The 23263-nt window shown below is 49.2% G+C and overlaps 2 protein-coding genes across 4 annotated transcripts in view; one reads left to right on the top strand and one right to left on the bottom strand.

The window, feature by feature from the left end:
* The window catches only part of TCP10L (t-complex 10 like), a 40418-nt gene extending 22088 nt beyond the window's left edge, over nucleotides 1-18330 (bottom strand). For 2 of the 3 annotated variants that reach the window (XM_070256161.1, XM_070256160.1), the window contains exons 1-5: nucleotides 18246-18330; nucleotides 17672-17735; nucleotides 6793-6922; nucleotides 3172-3390; nucleotides 504-626 (exon numbers count right to left, since the gene is read on the bottom strand). In XM_070256161.1, the coding sequence (XP_070112262.1) occupies nucleotides 504-626; nucleotides 3172-3390; nucleotides 6793-6922; nucleotides 17672-17735; nucleotides 18246-18279 (570 nt within the window). In that variant the 5' untranslated portion in view covers nucleotides 18280-18330. 3 annotated transcript variants of the gene reach the window in all.
* GPR31 (G protein-coupled receptor 31) lies at nucleotides 15014-18072 on the top strand. The gene has a single exon (XM_005608133.4). It carries the CDS (start codon nucleotides 15364-15366, stop codon nucleotides 16504-16506), a length of 1143 nt encoding a protein of 380 aa, XP_005608190.3. The 5' UTR covers nucleotides 15014-15363; the 3' UTR covers nucleotides 16507-18072.
* Nucleotides 18331-23263: the final 4933 nt, after the last annotated feature.

Raw genomic sequence — 23263 nt, forward strand, 5'->3', positions numbered from 1 at the left:
ACAGGCTCCCAAGTGTGAGGATGACCCAAATCTGGGATGGTAACAAATACCCTGGGTGGCAAAATATTCTAAAGAGGAGGGAAGTTTCACCAGGAAAATGCAATAGAGATCAAACAGCATCCTGCACCGAGGTCCCGAAATGAACAGCATACGCTCCGCATGGAGAGAGCCTGTGCTGAAGCAGCAGGTGCGAGCCACAGCGGTGACCCGGGAAATACATGGCTTTAAAGATGTGCGACGCGTGAGCCAAACAACATTAAAACACGTGGCTACTTAAAACCCCGGCCTCAGGCTGCATTAAGAGAAGTAAAGCGGCCAGCCCTCCCGTCTGTGGTCAGCCCCCCGCTAGGCTCGCTGCTGTGAGCGCTCAAGGAGACGGGGATGGGAAACCGGCCGTTACAAGAGCTGCTCCTGCAGGGAGGCGGGATACACGGGTCTGGGTACCAGACCTCTGCTTCCTTTCACAGGTTATAAACACTGAGGGTCACCCGGGAGGGAGTTACGTTTTGAGACGACGGCCTTTGTCCTACGAAAGTAGCACTGTGACTTTGGCGGCCCGCGTGTTTGGGTGCTATTTCCTCATCAGCGGTCGGAGGTGGAGTTTTTCCAAAATTAGATTCTGATACCTGAAAGGCAATTTATCACAAATGAATTTCAGGAGGAATAGCAACTGTAGGATAAATTCAAATTTTAATGCATTCGACAAGAATTGCAATGCCCTAGGGAGAAGATAGGGAAGTGATGAGGGGCGTGGGCTAGTTTCTGCCCCTCAGTGTGTTGCAGATTCTCACAGAACACAACACACCATGAGCACGGGGCCACTGTGTGCCTTGTGTCTCTCACTGTCGTCCGCTGTTTCAAGACAGCCCAGATTCCCAAAGGAAACAAAACAAACAACATCCCAATTTACTTCTGTGGATTACGTGTCTCCAACAGAGAAAGTATTGAAGAAGAAAGACAACTGACCCTGTTTCTAGGGCTGTCCCTCACATTTCCTCAAAGATTTAAATGCAAAATCTCAAGGTTCCCAGCTCAAAAGCAAACTCTGGAAACAGCAGGCCCTTGGGGTGGAATGTGGTGTTTTCAGTTCTTTTCCACGCACACATACCTATACTGTTTGTATCTATGTGGAATTCACATATCCGCCCTGTTTTCTTCAAGTCGAGGTGTCTTTCTGAGAGCAGATGCTGTCCTTGTGAATAGCCCTACGACTCTGTGACCAGCACTGTGCACAGAGTCTGCAAGGTTTGGAAATTCACCAAGCGCACGAGCTCAAAATGAGAGGGGGGGTGTGTGTATGTGTGTGTGTGTCAGTCACTGTGCCATGTCAGAAATGCCCTAACTCTTTGAACTGTAGACATAAAAGTTCGCACAACAAGTGCGGATAAGAAATGTTAGGGCTTTCCTTAGCCCGCTAGAAAATACCCCCACTCAGATTTTGAGTGTGTTTACAGGGTTTCTTGTCGACATCTGTGCACACAACTTTAATGATTCCAGTTGCTTAGACACGTATGCAGGAAACAGAACACAGACATAACACAGACAAAGCGATCAAGCTCTGGCCACAGTCACAACCTCTTCTGCACATTCCCTTAGTCCCACGACCCAGACATGAAGACAGATGTTAGGTAAAAGCGGGCCCGTGTTTAAAGGGACTGACTACGTCCGTCTAAGAATGCTGACTCTTCCTTTGAGATGAAGCAGGGTGGTCTGCATTCCATTTCTATAAAGCTGTCACACTGCATGAACAGAGCAGCTGAGGTCCTGTGAGCAGGTTCTGGGTCCAGATCCAGGCCCTGCAGTCCACTGGCCACACGACCTTGACAGGAGTTAGTAATAGAATCTATCTCCCGGGGTCATGGTCGGGAGTAAACAGGGGTCCCGAGCACAGGCCCAGTCCGTGTAAACCCTGGTCAGTGTTTGCCGCTGCTGTTATCACGTGCTGGAGCGACAGTGGGAGCCCTGATGCCTTTGTGGGGGCCTGGAATTGGCCACCCCAAGATATGTCTCTTTGGCGTGATGATTATTTGAGGCTGGTTACTTTGCAGACAGGAAAGCAACTGAAAAGTAGAATTTACTTAGCCTTTGTAAGAGACATTCACATTGTAAAGGAAACCTCCACCTGTAAAGATGTCTCCCTCTCTGTACCAGGAAGAAGGGGAGAGGACCTTGTCTCTAGAAACTCTTAATCACTGGGGAAGGCAAGGACTTAAATCTGCATTCGTTTACTGTGCTTGTCTGGTAACCTCCTGTAACTGACTCCCCCTCCACCCCCAACATCCTCCTTTGTCTTTAGCTGGATATGGTATTTAATGTGGTGGTTTCAGCCATTTTGGTGAGTTGCTCAGCTTGCCTGGCCTCTCCCATATATACATTGACAGGTGGAAATGGCAAGCAATAGGATATATTGGAGTACATGAGGCGGCCATTTGGTATAAGTCTGGTTTGGCCTGACTTTGCTTTTTTCCAAAAGGGCCTGACTGTGGCCATTGAGCATGCATTGTATATCTGCTTTAAACATTTACTATGGCAAGAACAAATGGCCTTAAGATAAATGTGCAACTTCCCCCCCCTCATTGGCATTTCCTTAGGGATAAGCATCTTTCCTTATGCTAGGAACTGATTGCTGCGCTCACCTTTGACCACCCAGCTCACCTGTGACCACCCAGCTCGAGACAACAGACCTGCCACCCTGCTGTGTTCACTGAGACAGCAGACCTACCTGCTGTTTCCATCAACCACTGTGTCGACAGAGCAGTCTCGCCACTATTGTAAAAGGGACATTTCAATCCTATGTGAAACATCCTGTTTGGGGGTATATAACCACTCTGTGCACCCCACTTCTTCGGTGCCCTTTCTTCCTTCAGGAAGAAAAGCCCCAGACCATGGTCCTCAGATTTTAGATAAAGCTTTGTTTAATTTTCTCCTGCTATTCTGTCTCATGTGAATTTAATTCATTCTCCAGCCAGATGAACCAAGAGAGGGTAGAGGAAATGTCTTCCTCCCCGACACCTTTGACTGATCACCCATTATTTGTGAGAAATGGAACTGATTTAAAGAAAGCCCTTTCACCTCCTGGATGGGGAGAGACACCACAACGCCCCAGTGATGAAGCGTACACCTTTGTTAATGATGCTACTTCTAAGTAAAACAAAAGGAGCCTTTTGGTACCAGCGTGTCGGATTTCCTTCTCGGGGCGTGGGAGGCTGTGTGCGTCTTTTTGGCCTCCAGTCGCTGCAGCTCTGAGGCTCTCGGTCCATCCCGCAGCAGCTCCAGGTTCTGTGTCAGCAGAGCATCTATCTGGTTCTGGAGTCGGCGGTGAGCCGCAGCCCACCAAGCCTCCTGCCTCCTGACCACCTCCCGGAGCTCGGAGATCTGCTGCTGCAGTCGCTGCGGTGAGAAAGAGCACACCAGACAGCCCCTCACACGTCACGGCTGGTGCCCGGACATCTGATGAGCTAAATGCAACTATAAGACCCACATCCGTTTTTGTTGAGTAGTGTCCATTATGAAGGATGCCACATGACATAACTGGATAAAGAGGGTTAGCGAATCATTGTTCTTTGTTAAAATATCACTGTGGCAAAAAGAGGCTGAGACTTCTTTCATGTTTTTCTTCTTCCTCTTATCCTTAGGGGTCAGTATAGACAGGAGTTAAGAGCATGAGTTTTGAAATGATTCAGACCTAAACTGTAATCCTGGCTTCACCACTTCCTTGCTGTGTGACCTCAGGTAAGCCACCTAACCTCTCTGGGCCTCAGTTGCCTCTTGTCCAAACTGGTGACACAAAATGACCTCAGATTTTTATTTTGAGAATTGAAACCTGTGCTGAATATAGAACTCCCAGGACAGAGAGTGGAAAACGCTGAGGAAGTGTTAGTTGTTATTTTTGTACCTACTTCATGCAGTGATGTCCCTCATAATGTCACACAGCTTTTCATGCTAATATACAAAACAGACTTCAAAATAAAAGAAATACGAGCCATCGGGCATAATAAAGGAAACGTTCAAAGTCATTTCAGAAAGGAGATTTTAACCTGTCTACATTAGAAACAATTTGGTAGAGAACTCTAGAATAAAGAAAATAAGATATGAAACTCTAGAACTCGAGGAGAGTATTTTCCTTTTATAGAGATTATCTCTGAAAAGTCATTAGCATCACATTGCAAATGAACTATTAAAAGAGAAAATACAATTTGGGAAGAAATTAGTGATTACATTATTCTCTTGGTTTATTCTAGAAACAGCGGAAAAACAATCGCATCTTAATTTTAAATTGAATTACTATTCTTCTTCCCCCGCGGGAATTATCCTAAAATGACTAGCTTTGTGAAGACTGGTGCTGTGGGGCTTTGGGGCAGAGGGCGAGGCTGGGGGGGAACAGGGGATCTTGGAAGGATCTCTGTTGGTCGAACCCCTGGTCACGTTCCCCTGCGTGGAATCTGCACCCGACATGTTTCCAGTAAAGGCGAGAGGGAGAAGCAGAGATCCCAGGGAGGGACGAGATGAGTGTCTCCACTTAGAAGCCAGGTGGGAATTAAGCTCCACGACTGGGTCGTGTGTGTGGGACTCCCGGTGTGCTGGCCACTCTCCCACCCATCCTGGTGACCAGAAGCTGGACCTGGAAACAGCGATTCTCGAGTTCCATGGCCCATTGTCTCGGATCCGCACAGCCTGCCTGGGAGCGGTGTCATGACCCCACATTGCCGATGAAGAGATGGGGCAGCCTCGCTTTGGGGACTAGAGTTTCATTCTGATTTTCCCCGGGTAGGATGCAGGAACAGCGTGAAAATTCACGACGACATCCAGATCACCCCCTTTCGTTACAAAAATACCATTTACTGAGTATTTGCTTAGCATTTGCCTAAACGCTGGGCACCTGCTTTTCAAATGTCAGCGCGTGTAATTCTGAAACAAGCCTTTGCATGAGCGCCACTATGATCTCCAGCTGAGAAATCGCCAAGCTGAGGCTCCCGGGGGCGGGTCACCAATGCGAGGTGGCAGGGTCCGTAAGCTGGGGACCCTAACTTTGCACTCAGAAAGTTCAGATCCGGGGCTGGTGTTTCTTCTCAATTTTTTTTTTCAAAACATCTTTCACCTTCCATTGCTGTCGGTCAGTCACTCGTTTATTATGTCCTTTGGGCGCTTTCTTTCCACCTTCCTTCAGTAACTACAGGGCAAGTCCTCAGGATCGGGGACTGACGTGCTGTCCGCTGATGTGTCTCGAGAACCCCACACAGTGTCTGGCACACCGCAGACCCTCCACGAGGACTGTCAACTGTTTGAATTCTCCCCGTTTTAGCAAACTTGGCAAGACAGACAGAAGCTAACATTGGGGAAAGGATGGCAGAAAACAAGAATGTAGCCAAAGATCAAGAGAACAGAGAGAGGAGAAATCTCAGGCTCAGAAGCCCCAGGAGGGGGACAGTCTGAGCACCAGGCTTGGGGTGGATCAGCGTACCTTGTGCCTCCCTCCTGGCCCAGCACTGAGTCATTTGATGGAAGGGGTTAATTGCTTAACTGTCAGCACGATTCACTAGGACCCCTTTTCCGACTCTGGTTGTGAGGAGATTCTGTCACTGTTGTCACAATGTCCCCCACCACCTGCCCTTTCCTGGGAGTCATGGAGTGGTAGAGTGGAAAAGCTTTAGCCTGGTCCCCACAATGCTGGAACCTGGACCCTCTTTGAAGAGAAGTTGGAAATATCACCCAACCCTCTAAGCCACAGCATTTCCACCCAAATAGATAACTGTATCTTCTGTGCCCTCGAAACATGGTGTTCTAAAGGTCCCAGAGGGAGTGCCACCTCCGCTTTGCTGAGGGCCAGGCCAGGGTTCTGCTGGGTTTCCATCGACTTGTCCACTTGCCTGTCTCCCCTCCCAGACTCTGAGGTCGACCCTGAGGTGGGGGCTCTGCACGTAGGTTTGGGGCTGTGTCCCCCCTGTGCTGGCTCTGGGCCCTTAAGCCAGGTGTGAGGCGCCCCATCTCTTCCTCGGTGACGTGTGATCCTGATACTTGTCACAGGTTGGTTGTGAGTCTCCAAGACGATAGAGCATGGAACTCGCTTATGACAGAGCCTGGCACTCAGGAAATAGTTATCATCAATGTTCCGTGGCTCATAGCTCTGAATTCCCAGAGACACAAGCAAAACACCTGTGTTGTATTGAAAAAGATAGTTTATCAACTGTTTAGAAATTAGCAGAGGCCACGGCATTTTAAAGCCGACACACCAGCTTTTCCAGGGGGGTCCTTCCTTTGACCCTGTGTTGCAAGGATAAACGGGATTGAGAGAAGGTACAGTCCTGTGCTGTGTGACCACGGTGGCTGGACAGAGGGCACAATGGATGGGGGACGTCCAGGGCCTTCCTGGGGACAGAGGGTGGGGAGACTCACCGAGGAGTCGGGCGAGGAAGCTGCTGGAGCTCGGGGCTGGGCGGACAACTTAAGTGATGTAAGCTTTGTGAGTTTTTGAAGCGAGTTTCTACAGTCTTGTGCCCCCTCTTGGGTTGAGGAGGTTAAGCTGAAATACTCCAGTTTAACTCCGCATCCTGCCTCTGCTCCATCAAGGCACAAAGTGGCAGAACGGAAGGCACCCCATGCCCCTCCTCAAAGGAGGCAAATGTCGATGTCCGTGAAAGCATTACCGAAACCGGCTTGCAAGATGAGAAGCACAGGGACCCCGCATGCCGGGTCTCGGGGGTAGGGTCCGGATAAAAGCTGGTGAGACTAAGTCAGCACAAACACAAGCCCTGTGGTGCCCGGCATCCCAGGGCCCAGTGTCACCCAGCTCACCAGCATCTCCTGGGCCTGGCTGTCCTCCCTGGAGAGTCCGGCCACCTTCTGGGGGGTGGTCCCGGCCCTCCCATCCTCTGGGCCGCCGGTCTCTGCTGGCTCCTCAGCCTCCAGAGGAGCGCTCAGCATCCTGGGGGAAGGAGGAGGCGGTCAGGAGCCGGGGTGAGGCGGCGGGTGGGACACAGAGCTCCCCTTCCACTGTCGGATGGAGTGACCACTCTTCATCACAGCCCGTTCTCCCTAATAAACTAACCCAAGTAAAAGGTCATCTCAGTGTCTGGGAACCACACAACGGAGGGGCCCGAACAGGCCACAGGTGATGGATAGTGATGGATAAAAAACACTTTAATTCATAGAAAATCAGCCAAACTCGAAATGGACTGGCTGTCAGCGCTCCCTCCATGTCATCAAGATTGTCTCAACGGGAGGTTGAGGGGACCAAACGTGAGCTGAGCAGTCACCGCACCTTACAAATCGAAACAGACCCATCTACCACGTTGCCTCGATGGCTTTTCTAACGCCCCCAGCGGGCGGCGAGGTTTGGACCGACTGGGGAGGCCGTCGTGAGGGCCTGGCTCTTAGAGACGCGGGGAGGGGCTGTCACCGTGCCCCAGGCCCCTCCCGAAACAACCAGAAAGGACGGTCGTCCTGCCTTCAAGCAAGCCTTGAGCAAAAGGAGGTGTGTGTCAGTGCACAGCGTCGCTCTGTGCTCGAGGACACGGCCAGGAGAGCATCCTTCAGAGGCCGGCGTTGCTGCCCGTGACGCAAAGCCGCACAAAACAAAAGCAAAAGCAAAACCGGAAAACCAAAGGCTCCCTGGGATGGTGAGGCCTCCTCCCGGAAAGCCCGTCTCAGCTGACTTTCCTTCATTTCTAGTCAAGGAAGCCTCTACCAGGAAGAGGACCAGCGGCTGACTCAGAATCAGACCCCTGACTTCCCCTGGGAGGGTTTACAGACGACTCAGATTGTCCCCATCACCGCCCGTGAGTCAACAGAAATGTATTCACAGAAAAACTCCAAACTGCAGATGAACTTGGGAACGAACAATTTAACCACAGCCGTAGAAGAGTAAGCTGGGGTAAAGTGCTCGTTTCCTGAGGAAAGAGAATCCAGTAGACCCACAGCAAAGACAGCGAGGCACCTAGTCATCCTGTCATTCCTTTCCCAGCTGGGTTTTACTAAAGTCCCCTTCAGAAGCTGGCTTGAGTGTATCATTCTTGTAACCCTATTTCTCTTAAAAAATATAAATATCCCGGAGTCTCAGGCCCCAAACTCTTAAACCCCTCAGTCTAGGGGAGACAAGTCCTTTCAGCCACCCCAACCAGACGTGGTCACCTCGCCTAGTCCATGGCGGTCCCTGGGGGCAGGATCCAGTCCCTCTTGGCCGTGACCTCCCACGGCTGCTCCTGTCTCCCCCCTCCTTCCCCATCTCAGAAAACAGTGCAGATTCTAAACTGACTCCCTGTCTTAAAGAAGCGTACCCTTCTCATACCTCCCAACCCGCCATCAAGCTTTCTGATTTCCTAAGCTTCAGCTATAATTAAATATTTACAAATACGTGACTGAGTCACAAATATGTGATTTTCTAGTCAATGGGATATATCTACCAACACAGGAAACTGGGGGTGGCAAAATTCCCCCTCCCAAGTGACCCCCCAAAACTGTGTTTAATATCAAATGTTTAACATGCAATATATAGTAAGAATTCGTTTCTATTAGCACGTATTCTTGAAGAAATATAAACTGTCTTTTGATGTCAAGACAAATGATTTGCTACGAGAGATGTTCGTGAGGAGAAAATAAGATATGCAAGTTTACACGGGAGAAATGGTTCAAAATTTCATCATTGCACAAAATGCCTCCCCGTCTAAATTGTCCACACGATTTTTGTGATAATAAAGATGAGAAACTAGTGGGAGAGACAATGCCTGGTGTTAAACGTTACCCATCATTTCTCATCGACAGTCCTGTATAGGTAATAACCAAATATTTAGAAAGCCAGCAGATGGAAGCCTTTGGACATGCATGCATTCTACTCAGTGTATGAGTGGTCCCAGGGACCCTGGTCACAGCTGTGCTGTGGGACAGGGGTCCAGCTGCATCAGGGTCTGACACAGCAGCTCCCCCAATGTCTCATGACCACCCTAGTTCCATGGTTCCAAGGTCACATCCTCCCTGGACCAGTTAGGTGGGTGAATCCATGTGCCTGGTGCTCTGGGTTGTGCTGTTGGATAGTCACACTGTCCTACAGCCTTGTGATCAGCAGGACGCCCGGCCTGGGTGCAGCGTCCCCTGCAGGAGAGCGCGAGCCACATAAAGCAGCATAGAGGAGGAGCCCTCCCTCAGTGGTCCAGATGCCGCTGCAGCTTGGCGCCTGCTGGCAAGGCCAGGAAGCAGGCTGCGCTGGAGGACGGCCACAGAGCCCGCCGTGCTCTGTCCGCCCAGACGTCCTCCGCGTCCATCCCTTGCACAGACAACGTAGGTGTTATTTATGAGGATAGGGCTCCTGACCTTGATGAGGAGATGGCAGTCTGTCACTCCCACCCCACTGCTCCTTGTGCCCGGGGCGACCGCAGGCCAGCGGCTCTGCAGGTCTCCACTGCCCCAGAGGGTGCCCCGGGGATGTCAGAGGTGTTGTGAGAATAGAACGAGGGGGTAACTGACGAGGAGGAGGTGGGAACCGGGGCAGAAGCCTCCGGTGCTGGGTTTCTTCACCCCCGTCTTCAGTGTGAAGATCATTTGGGGGAGAGTATCCTCTGGTGTAAGGTCTTCCCTGACCGGAGCACAGGTTCAAGGACGTTTCATTTAATATAAAGCAGAGAATTTTGCTAACGGCGTGTGGATCTCTGCCAAAATCTGCTAAAGAGACACGCGGTGGACGGCACTTTGCCGGCCACACCCGGCGCCCGGGGCTGCCTAGCCAAGAGCACCATCTCCTATTGACAGATTCCGCTTTCTTGCGCTGGCCACCATAGAAAGGCATCTGTAATTTCACATTACAGAAAACAATACGGAGAGTGAGTTTTTTAGAATAAAAGCACAGAGTATTTGCAGGCAAGTTCATCCTATTTACTCACCGATTTGACTTTATTTCTTCATTTTTTGTTCTCTGCTGTTGATCTTTCTATTTCTGCATCAAGATGAGATTAATTCCCATAACCTAAGAATACATTTTAGTATCTAATTTTAAAAATGCTCTTGGATGCTTTTACTCATTCTTCCAAAAGAAAGTTCCAAAAACTTGTTCAATTCTAGGAGAAATCCTGCATGTCTTTCCTGTCCCCCACACAGCCACTGACGCCTTCCCTCATGTGCCTTCAAGGATTCCCTTAAAATGTCCCTTCTGGGGCCGGCCCTGAGGCTGAGTGGTTAAGTTCCTGTGCTCCGCTTTAGAAGCTCAGGGTTTGCTGGTTTGGATCCGGGGTGTGGACCTATACACTGCTCATCAAGCCATGCTGTGCTGGCGTCCCACATAGAAAAATTAGAATGACTTACCACTATGATATACAAATATGCATTGGGGCTTTGGGGGTGGGGGGAAGAGGAATTTTGGAAACAGATGTTAGCTCAGGGCCAATCTTCTTCACCAAAAAAAAAAAAGTGTCCCTTCTCAGAAAGGCCTTTGAAGGCCAGCCTTTCAAAATAGCACTGCTGTCACCATGTTGTCCACTCTCTCTGATTCGCAACACTCACTCCCGCCTGATGGTCCACTCGCTAACTGTCCATTTTCCCCGCTGGACGCTGATCCAGGGACACAGACTTTGCCTTGATGCCACTGTACCGCCAGGGCCAGAGTGGGACTGGACATGTATCAGGTACCCCAGCAGTTTACGGAATGAGCACCCAAACGAATGACAACGTATTTAACAATCACCGCTTTCACACACAAACAAATGTAAGGAACACCATTTCTGATGTGTTAAATCGATTTCTCCATTAGCAACAAAACTGAAAAGACCACCTTGTGAAACCTGGTCTTATTTACAGATTCTGTGCTTTCAGTTTTACTTCTGCCCCCCTCTTCCTCTTGCGTGTCCACTCGGGAAAATCTATTCAGGGGTTTTCCATCATTCTGAGTTTGAAACTCCGTGCTTCATTTTAACCCGTACTGAAAAAATGAAGGGGAAAAAAAAAGCTTTTTTACCAGGAAGTGCGTCTGCACAATCCATGTTTTGACTCAGTGTTGGAGCCTGAGGACAATTATTCCCCTTTCATTAAAGTCTTATTTTTGTAGGATTACAATTTTTCTATAACAATGAATCATGTTCAAAGTGATCTCTTATGCATGAAACACTGATTGCATTAGTAATTCAGTCCTTTGATGATATTCACATTATGGGAATGTTCTGAGGTTGTGAAAATTCCTTTTATTTTTTTTATTTAAAGATTGGCCCTGAGTTGACATCTGTTGCCAATCTTCCTCTTTTTTATTTTCTTCTCCCCAAAGCGCCCCCAGTACATAGTCGTATAGTCTAGTTGCAGATGCTTCTGGTTGTGGCATGTGGGACGCCGCCTCAGCAGGGCCTGATGAGCAGTGCTAGGTCCACGCCCAGGATCCGAACCCGCAAAACCCTGGGCCACTGAAGCAGAGTGTGAACTCAACTACTGGACCATAGGGCCGGCCCCCGAAAAATTCTTTTCCACCAAACCGTACACGCCGATATGGGCTCTGAACTCTGCCACATCCATGTGAGTTCTAACCTCTGAGATGGTACTTTCAGCTTCTTTTTCTGAAACAATTCCACTGGTTTTGGAAATGACCATAGCTCCTTTCTCCAGCATCACACCCTCCCCCCCCACCCCCCAGGACTGGAGGTGGAAATAGGACAAAAGGAGTGAAGTGTGACCTCACCATGGACTTGGAAGTAGTGCCAAGCTCAGGTGAATGAGTTATTCCTTAGAGAGAGGGAGGGCAGGGTCACAGAGGGGGGCAATCACCTAAATATGAGAGAAGGAAAAGAACATGAGATGTAGTGAACTTTTGAGAGGCTACAAAAACTCGCTAACCGAGGTTGAGAAAAATCACTAGCCTTCCCAAAATGCTATAAACGTTGCACAGCTGGGCACACCCAAGTCTGTGGTTGTATTCACCCAGCTGTACTTTCCTGCCCCGGGCCTCACCCCGGCACTCAAGCAGACTGTAATTTTCTCCTCCTTCCCTCCTGACCCCGCTCCCACCCACCTCCACTTCAATTGCATCTTTTCTTTACTTGTATCATGTTATTCTTTACAAGTGTGTTTATTCATTGCTCTTGCCCACTGGAATAGAAGTCTCTTAAAGTTAGGAAGTATAATATAGAATTATGAGCATTTGTAATCTCATCACAAAATGAGTAACATTTAATATGTCCTGATTTTTTTTTTCTTTTGGTGAGGAAGATTGTCGCTGAGCTAACATCGGTGCCAACCTTCCTCTATTTTATGTGGGATGCCACCACAGCATGGCGTGATGAGCAGTGCTAGGTTTGCACCTGGGATCCAAACCTGTGAACCCCAGGCAGCCACCAAAGTGGAGCACACGAACTTAACCACTATGCCACCAAGCCAGCTCCCTGAATTTTTTTGATTAAATAAATATGTGATAAAGAATTTAACTTTGACCAAAAAGGGGGCTGACCTTTGCCCTTAGCTGCTGATCTCCAAGCCCAGTGGCCATGGAATGTTACGCTTGATAGGGGTGTCTTTGCCTGGGGGCCTTGGGCAGGCAAGTAGTAATAATGTGATGTGATAAATAAATAATGTGATAAAGACTCTGGTCACCAAGGCTCCAGGGGGCTCCCCTGGTTGACATGCCCGGTGCGTGTTGTCACACATCTGTCCGGGGAGATTAATGCTTCCTGACTCCACAGAGGAGGACAATGGAAGCTCCATGCTGATTACTCTCCAGAACTCTGTCCCATGTCCCTCCCCTCGGCTGATTCTAATCCACGTCCTTCCCTGTAATATGACACAACCATGAATATAACAACGTCCAATGAGCTCTGTGAGTCCTTCAGAGAATCATCCAGACTGAGGGGGGTCTCGGGGACCCCCACACCTACAGTTGGTGTCAGAGAGGGGGCGGCTTTATGGGGACCATCCTGTTCCTCCCAACTTCACAGTTGTCTGACGTCACAGCAAGTGACAGGAAAGTCTAAGTCAGAGTATTTATTCAGTCTTTACAAAGTCTTCCTTCTGGCTATTTTCAGACATAAAAGGAAAACTGGAAAGGAAAAATGCATAGAATTACATTTGTATGTGGGTTTAAAGCAACAAGTCCGTTTTCACTTAAATTTAGGAACAGGCGTGTGAATGAAATACGCACCACACAAATGGAAGTGAGAACAGAGAAGTAGCCCAAATAGGAAGAGCATTGAATAAACAGGACTGGTGATGGAAAATGAGTTTCTGGGGATAATAAGATTTAAGAAGACAAGATCCCTGAGGGAGAAGCTCAAATAGTATGACTTTAAAAGACAGGAAGGAAGGAACAATTCATTCTTTTAGCAGTAAGGAAGATAAGTCAACGTGCTAAGAAAAAGAAGCAGAATTTTAAAAAATCTCATAACTTTGGTTTCCTATATTTAAAAAGGAAAATATGTAATTATTAATGTCTGTGTCACTTGTTGAACTAGAATACCTATATCTTAGAAAGTTTTTGGTATAAACTGAAATCTGCAATTAAGAGGTAGCTTTCAAGGTCTGTCAGAGTTTCCAATGAGCTGAGAGAAAGAGACTTAATCCATTTCTTTCCTGCGTTTATGCAACTTCCATCCCTGAAGAGTTGGGTGAGTTAGCAGCTTTTCTGGGTGTCATTGTGCGTGTTAGAGATGAGATACACGGTCTCCAGCCAACCCTCCCCTGGAACCCATGTTGTATTCCATCCTCGCGTGCTCCCGAGGAACCGTTTATAATGAACATGTGGTTGGCGAATCCTCGTTCACAGAAGGTGTCGCTGTGTGGGCAACAGTCGGGACATTTCTACAATTCCAGATGCTCAGAGGACTCACCAAATGCATCTTCTCGGGGAGCAAAGAGGCAGGTGAGCCTGCACGATGCAGAGATGGGGTGATACACGGGCTGGCGGTCCAGCTGGAAAGGACAATCCTGCTATAATTAAAGCAGGAAGGAATACGAGTGCAATTACCTGAAATATCTCACAAGGAGGTAGCCCGGTGGGGCTTCTAGAAATACAGGCTTTTTATGAACTCAGGAGTGAAGCTGTTCCGATCAGGAAATGGTACAGCAGCGTGGTCAAGCCGGGCTCTGGTGGGAATCTGGGCTGGACGATCCCGCTCCCGCCCCTCACTGGCCTGTGACCTTGAGCGTATTACCCAACCTCGCTGTGCTTCCACTTCTTCATGCATAAAATAGAGTTTAAACTTGTAGCTAGTTCGCCTCATTGTTGCACAGTTCTTTGCAACAATGACACATGATAAACATGAGGCAAACTTTAGTAACGATTCCTGTCGAGACCTTTTTAAAGCTTTCAAGTTAGATCTCAGAAATGACGGCACCAAAGCGACACAGAACTGATGTTTGGTGCGAAATTGTGTGACTATGTTGGGAGAGAAAAAAGAGTTTTGTTAGAAATCTGAGCATCAGATAGAGGTTTATAATGACAGTGAAAGTGTTGAGTGCCCACCGTGTCCCAGATCTGGTGCCAAGTGCTTCCCCTGTGTCTCAGATACAAGGACCTGCAGGCGGTGTGATCACCTTCGCCTCACAGGTGGAGAAGCCAGGGGGCGCCGACGAGCATTTGCCTCCCAAAATCACTCTGCTGCTAAGTGAGAAACCGGAACTAGGACTAAAGTCTGTTTAATATCAAAACCCAAGCCAGACTGAACAGAACCATAGAGAATTAGGGTCAACCGTGGGTCAACACCAATGTGAATTAGGGTCAACCGTGGGTCAACACCAACGTGAACTAGGGTCAACCATGGGCCAGGACCAAGGTGAACCAGGGTCCTGTATGGGTCAGGACAAAAGTGAATTAGGGTCCTCTCTGGGTCAGGACCAAGGTGAATTCGGGTCAACCGTGGGTCAGTACCAAGGTGAACTAGGGTCAGCAAAGGGTAGAGATGACTGGATTCATTCAATATTTATTTATTGACCCTCATTACTTGCCAGGCATTGTTTTGTCCCTGGACACACAGAGGACCGCAAATCTTCTTCCCAGTGAGTGTAGGAACCAGATCTGACTGTCAGTGTGTGAAATCAAGCCACGAGCAGAGGGTCTCCATAAATGCCCTTTACTTATGAAAAGAAAAGCTTCCCCACGAAACATATTCAAACTGGAAAACAATCTTTTTGTTCCAACCATTATTTTGATCTTATAAGGACGACAGTGTCTTCACATAATTAAACTTTTCCAGCTCCTTCGGCCACAGCTGCGGAAGCACAGTCGCACTCACCCGGCCGTTCTCAGGATGTTACTGTTCCAATTTAGCGCCAGATGATGTGAAGTGAAACACAATTTCCCCTTTTTTAGGGCAAAACAGAGCAGAACAGAACTGCAAGGGGATCTTTCCCCTCCCCGCAACCCGGTCCTCTTTCCTCCAAAAGTTTTGCTTTGCTTTTGACTTTATTCTGATGCTGGTGCTGCATATTTCCTTGTTGAGAAAATGCAGAACTTACATCTTCTGTGGCACGGGGAAGATTTTTTTTCTTTCCTTTTGTGTGAAAGAGCAACGAGCATACCCCGAAGTCCCGGGTCTCTGCAGTTGGCTGCCACCCTTGAGTCGTCTCCAGCCGCTGACCCGCAGCGTCATGCCCCTGGCCCGCAGCGTCATGCCCCTGGCCAACTGCTCCGTGCACAGCGCGGCGGTGGAGGGGTCGCTGGCCGTGCTGCTCGTGCTGGAGTGCGGGCTGGGCCTCGTGGGCAATGCCATCGCGCTGTGGACATTCTGCTTCCGTCTGAAGGTGTGGAAGCCCTACGCCGTCTACCTGTTCAACCTGGTCATCGCCGACCTCCTGCTGACCCTCTGCCTACCCTTCCACGCCGCCTCCTACCTGACACACAAGACCTGGAGCCTTGGACTCTCGGCCTGCCAAACCCTCATCTTCCTGCGGGCCCTCAGCCGCGGGGTGGGCGTTGCTTTCCTCACGGCCGTGGCTTTAGACCGTTATCTCCGAGTGGTCCACCCGAGGCTCAAGGTCAACCTTCTGTCCCTGCGGGCAGCCTGGGGCATCTCCGTCCTCGTCTGGCTCCTGATGGCAGCCCTCAGCCACCAGAGCTTGTTCATCTCGGAGGCTGCGTGCCCCACTTTCGAGCCCCAAGGAGATTTCTCCTTCAGCGTTATCTGGCAGAAAGTGCTCTTCCTCCTCCAAATTATTCTTCCCTTTGGCCTCATCTTGTTCTGCAATGCCAGGATCATCAGGATTCTCCAGAAGAGGCTCCGAGACCCCGACAAGCAGCCCAAGCTGCAGAGGGCCCAGGCGCTGGTGGCCGTGGTCGTGGTGCTGTTTGCCCTGTGCTTTCTGCCCAGCTTCGTGGCCCGAATCTTGCTGACCATCTTCTGGAGGTCGGACAGCTGCAGGGTCCGGAGAGCCCTGGAGCACTTGTCCAACGTGACCAGCAGCCTCACCTACCTGCAGAGCGTGCTGAACCCGGTGGTGTACTGCTTCTCGAACCCCACCTTCAGATTCTCCTATCGCAAGGTCTTCTACACACTCAGAGGCCGAGGGCAGGAAGCAGAGGCCACAGGCTGCGACCTCAAAGACTCCTACTCGTGAGGACAGCGAGCTCCCTCACCCCCGTGTGGATGAGAACCCCCTGGGATCTAAGTAAGAATGGCCATGAGGCAGGATTCTGGAAGAAGAGGAAACCTTGAGACTCTACCACAAAGATCGGGGAACAGACTTGGACATAACTGCCCCAAATGGCACTAAATATTTTCTTTTCCAGGATTTTCTTCTGCTGTTTTACGTAACTAGAGCAGCAGATCAAAATTAGGAGGCTGGGCCTCCCTTTATACACGATGAGGAGGAAATGGCTAAATTGAAGACTCCAGCAGCCACTACACACCCATTCCCGAGTTAAAGGGCCTGGATGGACGAGCAACGGAGGAGAGGCTGCGGGCTCGTTTCATTCTCACTCTGGTCTCGGCAAGTCGGTTTCATTTCTGTGCTTCAGATTGTAAATACCCAAAATCTCTGCTTTCTTCTCACCTATTGCACAGACTGGTGACAACCGACACGGGAAAGTCAGGACTTTGGGGTTCTGCGAAGAGATTCAGGGTATGTAAGTTGTCTTCCACGCTAGGCTCTCCTGAGCACATAAGGTTTTTAGTTTTATGAAATCTCACTGCATTTGTATAGATGATACTCCACAGCAAAGACAAGGCAGTTAGTTCCCTGGTTTATTATAAGAAACATTTTCTTACTAAATTTCTCAAAATGGCCTCTAGAACTGTTGTTTTTTCTTTTTCACTTTGAATGCCTAAATGCCTTTACAATTTACTTTGCCTCCCCCGCTATGAAGACAGTCAGTACTTTATGCTTCCCGGTGTGAGATACCCAAGTGCCTGTGAACTGATGATTTCCAACCCTAAACCATGACTAACGGGTGCAGAAGGGCACCAGGGGCTGGGGTGGGAGGTGGTACCTGCCTTCTCTGCACAGGTGGGAGACACCACAGAGAAGTGGGAACCGCCTGCAACCCCGGCTCCTGGACACGCCGGCAAAGGCTGCATCTTTTCATCTCATGCCTCCCCAGTGATGCCCCAGCCTTGTAGCTCATGTTGGTGACAAAGGATTTTGAAAGTCACCTTCCTAACAGCTTTATGTTTCATTCTCTGTTCAGACCTGGAAGGATGGTCCCAAAAGGGGGTCACCAAAATGCTTGAGGTCTACTTTGTCATGACATGGGTCCCTGCAGCTCCACACCTGTCAGCCTTACCTGGAGCTGCACCTGTGTTGTCCACATGGAGAGACCGCTGCTTTCCCAGGCAGACGCATGATCTCTGTAATATTTAAGGTTAAAAGCGATGGCATTAGGCAAGAGAAAATGGCAAAACTCCTCCCCCCCCTTCCCGGAACTGTGTGCCTCCCAGGTAGGCTCCTTATCAGAACCAAACTTGCAATGCAAGGGTCTTCCTTCTACTGTGCTTCTGCCACGTGTGTGAAAACCCACCTGACAGAGGGAGAGGAATGTGCCCAATAGCTCCCAGGGGAACATGAATCTGATCAGAAAGCCTTTGCCACTTTCTCCTAAGTGAACAGACTTCCAAGGACTCAGAAGGGGAACGTGCCCAGAGGAGGATGTGAAAAGTCTGAATAAAACTCTCTGACGCAAACACATCCTACACCGCCCCTGTTTTCTTTTTTCCTTTGAAAAGAAATGTCTCATTTTGCTTCCCCTGAACGTACGGCACACACAACTTTAAGAGCTGCTTTTAAACAAAACCTAACATTTAACATAAACATTTTCCATATTATGATAAACTCCCCATAGGCCTTCTTCGCTTGATTACCCAAATGTCTATCCAGGGGATGCGTCTTAACCATTTTCCTGCCTTTGGACGTGGAGATCCGTGACTCTCTACACAGGTAAATCCACACTGTGAAGTCACATAGACATGGAACAGATGCCATGGCAACCGCATGTGTCCTTGGGTGGGACAAAAACAGCCACCTAAAAGGCTTGCCAGCAAGCACGACCAAGCATGCAGGGCCCCCGCTGGCCCTTCGCTTGGGCATGGCATCCACTCCAGGGGCACAGCCACTAGCTGCTCCCTGCACCTCCCCGCTCACACCTTCAGCCTGGCAAATAGGGGCATCTCCTCACCCTGTTGCTGCCTCCTAGGGTCGACTGCTTCCTGGGCAGAACCGGCCACCCTCCCCTTTGCTCAGACGTGGTCCTAACGCAGCGCAGCTGGCTGGGCGATGGGGTGCTTTTAGAAAACCCTCCTGCCAGAGTCCACACTGGCCATCCTGACTCAGTTGGTCTGAGGAGGGATGTGAGCACCGGGATTTTTAATTTCCCTCATTCGTTGTGTTCATTTACAGCCAGGGCTGAGAGCCACTGGGTTCGTGGCCAAGGTCAGGGCCTTTGGCTCAGCCTCCCGCTTTGTCACTTCCCAGCTTTGTGACCTGGGACAAATCACCAAACTGCTCTGAACTTTCCTCTTCTGTAAAATGAGGAGACAAACCCTGACTTGTGGGTTATTGTGGGGATTAAAGAAAATCATACGTACGACCCTGCTGAACACCGAGCCCAGCACATGAGAAGAATTCAGGAGGTGCTTCTTTGCTATTTTCAAGTGATCCGTTTATCCTGTCACCTTTGTTGACACCCCAACCAGCCTGGGGCCCTTTGGGGACACAGCTTTGCACCCACACATCCTTCAACACAGAGTCTGCATACAATGGGTGCTCAGTGAACTGAAAGCTGAAAATTTCTGCAAAATCAAGGGTTAATTACCATTCTTTCTTCTAGTAAATCCTTTCTGGATCTTTTCTAAGGAAGCTGACAAGTTTTATTCTGCACATCTGTGAAATGGGGCAGGTTTTTTTGTACATAGGAAGATTCAGGATGCTGTGAACACCCATCTCTGAGGACGCTCCTGTGGCATCCTGTCCCATTGCTCCTCTCCAAGACGCCCTGCAAATACTCAAAGGGTGTTCTCCCTTAAAGAGACGGAGTAATGAGGCTCTTAGCCTTCCCCAAATTATTCCCTCGGAGCAAGGAAATGACTCAAGAGGAGAGTGCGGGTAGACAACAGATGACGGGCCTCAGAACCGCAACTATTTTGCTGTCAGTAGCAAGTTTTAGTTTCTTTTCTCCAGTGACTGACTTCTTGTAATGAAGCAGGTGCACCATCATCTGTGCATCTTGCAAATCTCAGCATCATCTGAATCCCGGCATATTGGGTACTGAGAGCCAGGAGCCCGGATTTTGCTCCGAGTGATGGATGTCTTTCCTTATTCAGATCATGTGATCACTGTGTTAAAACGCTCTTAACCTTGTCGTTTCTCTTTCCAAAATCCGAGAGGCCACTGATTCCTCCTTGGCCATAAGTGAGTCCTCCAGATGCAGGACATCCTGCATGGGATGCTCTAGTTTCTGTTTCTTGCAAATTCCTACCCACCTTTTCTGGTCTTGCCCCTGAGACCTGCCTTCTGTGTGGAACCTCACTGACAAGACCCCTCCTGGACCCCAACACAGCGAGTAATTCATTCTCCCACCCTGAAGGCCGGCCTGTGGTGCTCACGTCTGCTTTTTCCATGTCGGCTCCTCAAAGCTCACACGGCATCACTTCCTCTTTGCATCCCAAGCACTTTGCCCAGGGCCTGGAACACAGTGGACGCTTAATAAATTTGTGGAATAAATAATTAATGAACGAACAATGAACCTCACTTAAAGTTAACAATTTAACTTTATTAATTATGTAATAGGTTGATTTTCTTTTTTAAATCTACTTTGAAGTTTGGATCCAGAGGCAAACTTAAAATTATATCTCCAAGAATCTTCTGGGAAGACACTAACACAAAAGAAAATACCATCATTTTCATAGCTATTGGAGAAAGCTGTTCCTCTGTATTTTCATAACCATTTCTGCCAATAAGTCAGTCAACAATTTTGATTTATTTAGGTTTAGGATAATGAGCGGACTCCACGTTTGCCTGAGGGCTTGGTTGGGGGCTGTGAAATGCCTCATGTGACAGAGGTTTCCAGAACATACTGCTAGAGTTCATAGGGTCCCCAAACAATAGGCATCCTCAAAATGCCTCTTTTTTAAATTGTGGTAAAATACACATAAAATTTACCATCTTAACCATTTTCAAGTGCACGGTTCAGTGGCATTGAGCGCATTCTCATTGTTGTGCGACCATCCCTACCATCCATCTCCAGAACTCTTTCATCTTCCAAAACTGAAACTCTGTCCCCATTAAATAGCAACTCCCCTTTCCCACGTCCCCTTCCCCAGGCTCTGGCACCACCATCCTACTTTCTGATTCTGTGAATTTGACTATCTAGGGGGGACCTCATATGAGTGGAATCACACAGTATTTGTCTTTTTGTGACTGGCTTATTTCACTCAACATAATGTCTTCAAGGTTCAACCATGGTGTGGCATGTGTCAGAATTTCTCCTCCCTAAGGTTGAATAAACTTCCCTGGCATGTAGCTACCCCATTTGGTTCATCTATCCATCCATCCATCCGTCCATCCGTGCACCCTGGTGTTGCTTCCACCTTTTGGCTGTTGTGAATAATGCTGTTATGACCACAGGTGTACACGCATCTCTTTGAGTCCCTCTTTCACTTCTTTCACGTAGGTACCCAGAAGTGGCGTTGCTGGACCATATGATAATTCTAGTTTCCATTTTCCAAGGAATTGCCATACTCTTTTCTACAGTGGCTGCACCATTTTACATTCCCACCAGCAGTGCACAAGGGTGCAAATTTCTCCACATGCTCATCAATAATTCTCTTCCTTTTTTTTAATAGTAGCCAGGCTCATGGGTGTGAAGTACAGAAAGTTCTCTTTGAAAATCAGAAAATGCTTAGTACCTTCAGACACTAAGAAGAAATCCCTGTGCCAGAATCCCGGAAACCCAACCGGGCCCACAATGAATTCATAATGAGGCCACACAGTCTCAGTTTCAAGTTTCTTTTTCACCGAAACCATAGGCCAGAGGACAAGTGCTGGTGAACACTGTCAGAGAAGCCGTCACCTGGATGCCAGAGCCTGGGGACCTTCCCCGTCAGTAGGATCTGGAGCTCTGACCCCAGGCTCTGAAGTCAGAATGGGACACCAGGCTGTGGGTACCCCAGGCGGGGAGCTCTGAGGCCTTAATTTGAGTTTTAGCCCCACTGCTCACTGGCTGTGTGACCTAGGGCACATGGCCATGTAGAGCCTACATTTTCCCCTGAAAAATTAGCACACTTTCCTCAAAGGGTCCTTGGGATGACTGGCTGAGGCACAGAAGCCCTTTGTAAACGGGGACCGCACAGAGAGGGGGAGAATTCCGCTCCTCGGCAGCCAGCCCTGCTCCACTGCCACCGGAGGACCACGCTTCCCAGAGGACAGTACGAAGGAAGACAACCTCTCCACACTTGACACCAGTGGAACAGGGACCCTGAAGAGACATAATAGTTTGTGGGTTGTGATCAGAAAACAGAAGAACAGCGGCATGCAAATGGCTTCTCTTTTCCTATCACTGGGCAGAGCTCCCTCCTCCATCCCACATCCTAGCACGCACCCTGTCCCAGCCCCCACCTTCCTCCTTCCTCTCTGCTTAGAGCATCCTTACTCCTGCTCCAGGACATTTCAAGGCCTGGTCTCCTAAGTGATCTCCCTTTCACGAGAATTCCAGGGACACCTCCATGGCCCTGGCTGGTCCTTGATCGTCTCCTCCTCCATAGCCTGACAAAATTCCCATAAGTCAGGCAGGCTGTTGGAGGGTGTCAACAGTCTGCACTCACACACACAGTGCCTTCTGTGCCTCTATAAGCCACCACAGTCCAAAATATTAAATGCACCGTCGCAGTTGCCATAATAAGTGATTCTTGTTTACAAAGCCAGTGAGGGAAACAAGGAAAGTATTATTGCCCCCCATCTACAGATGAGCCCACCGAGGCTCTGAGAGGTTCAAAACTCTGGCCAGGACCACACAGTTACTAAGTGACAAAATCGGGACGCCTAATGCCCAATTGGAAGAGGTTGGACCCAAGAGTTTACGGAGAGAAAAGAAAATAACAGAGCATGGATTATACATCAAGTCTTTCTAGACACAGGGGTACAGAGTTGAAAAGATGGCCCCTCACCACAGAACTCACCCCTTGGGGGCCTTTTGTCATTCGAGCAAGAATGTGATGCTTTCCCGGCTGCTGTAAGTGGGTATCACAAAGTGGGATCAGAGCCGCAGCCCAAGCCAAGAAGTCAGGGACAGGGTGACGGGGGAGGAGCTGGAAGTGGTAGTAAGATGCATTTCTTCGTCCATCTGTGCCTTAATTAGACAAGTGTGCGTGAGTGTGGAAGCACGTGCCGGACGTTGGCCATCGCTGGTCCTGCCCTGGTGACAGCTTCTCTCCAGCTGGACACAGACTCTAAAAAGTAAAATATGGAGAACGAATGGAGGAAGGAGCATGTGAGATGCTTGAAGGCCCCCAAGAGCCAGCAGTGTCGGAAGATAATAGTGGGGACCATCCTGGGTGGGGAGGTCAGGGGGCCCCACCGAGAAGCTAGCGCTCCAGTGAAACCTGGCAGGATGAGCAAGCACCATCTATGCCAGAGAGGAGCAACCGGGCAGAGGGTGGGACAGGCCCCAGCAGGAAGATGGGGCCTCTGGGAGGAAGGAACAGAGCCATGGGTGGGAGGCTGTGAGTGAGAGCTGAGAGCCATGTGATACAAGGAAGGGGCAGTGGGGACCATGGTGTCAAGCCTGGCAGGGGGAAGTCAGGATTGTCTTCTAAGAGCAAAGACAGTGACCGACAAGGGTTAAGCAGGAGAGGAAGAGCATGCACTACAGGTTTAAAATTCTGCT

Source organism: Equus caballus, chromosome 31 (assembly GCF_041296265.1).
Source record: "Equus caballus isolate H_3958 breed thoroughbred chromosome 31, TB-T2T, whole genome shotgun sequence".
NCBI lineage: Eukaryota > Metazoa > Chordata > Mammalia > Perissodactyla > Equidae > Equus > Equus caballus.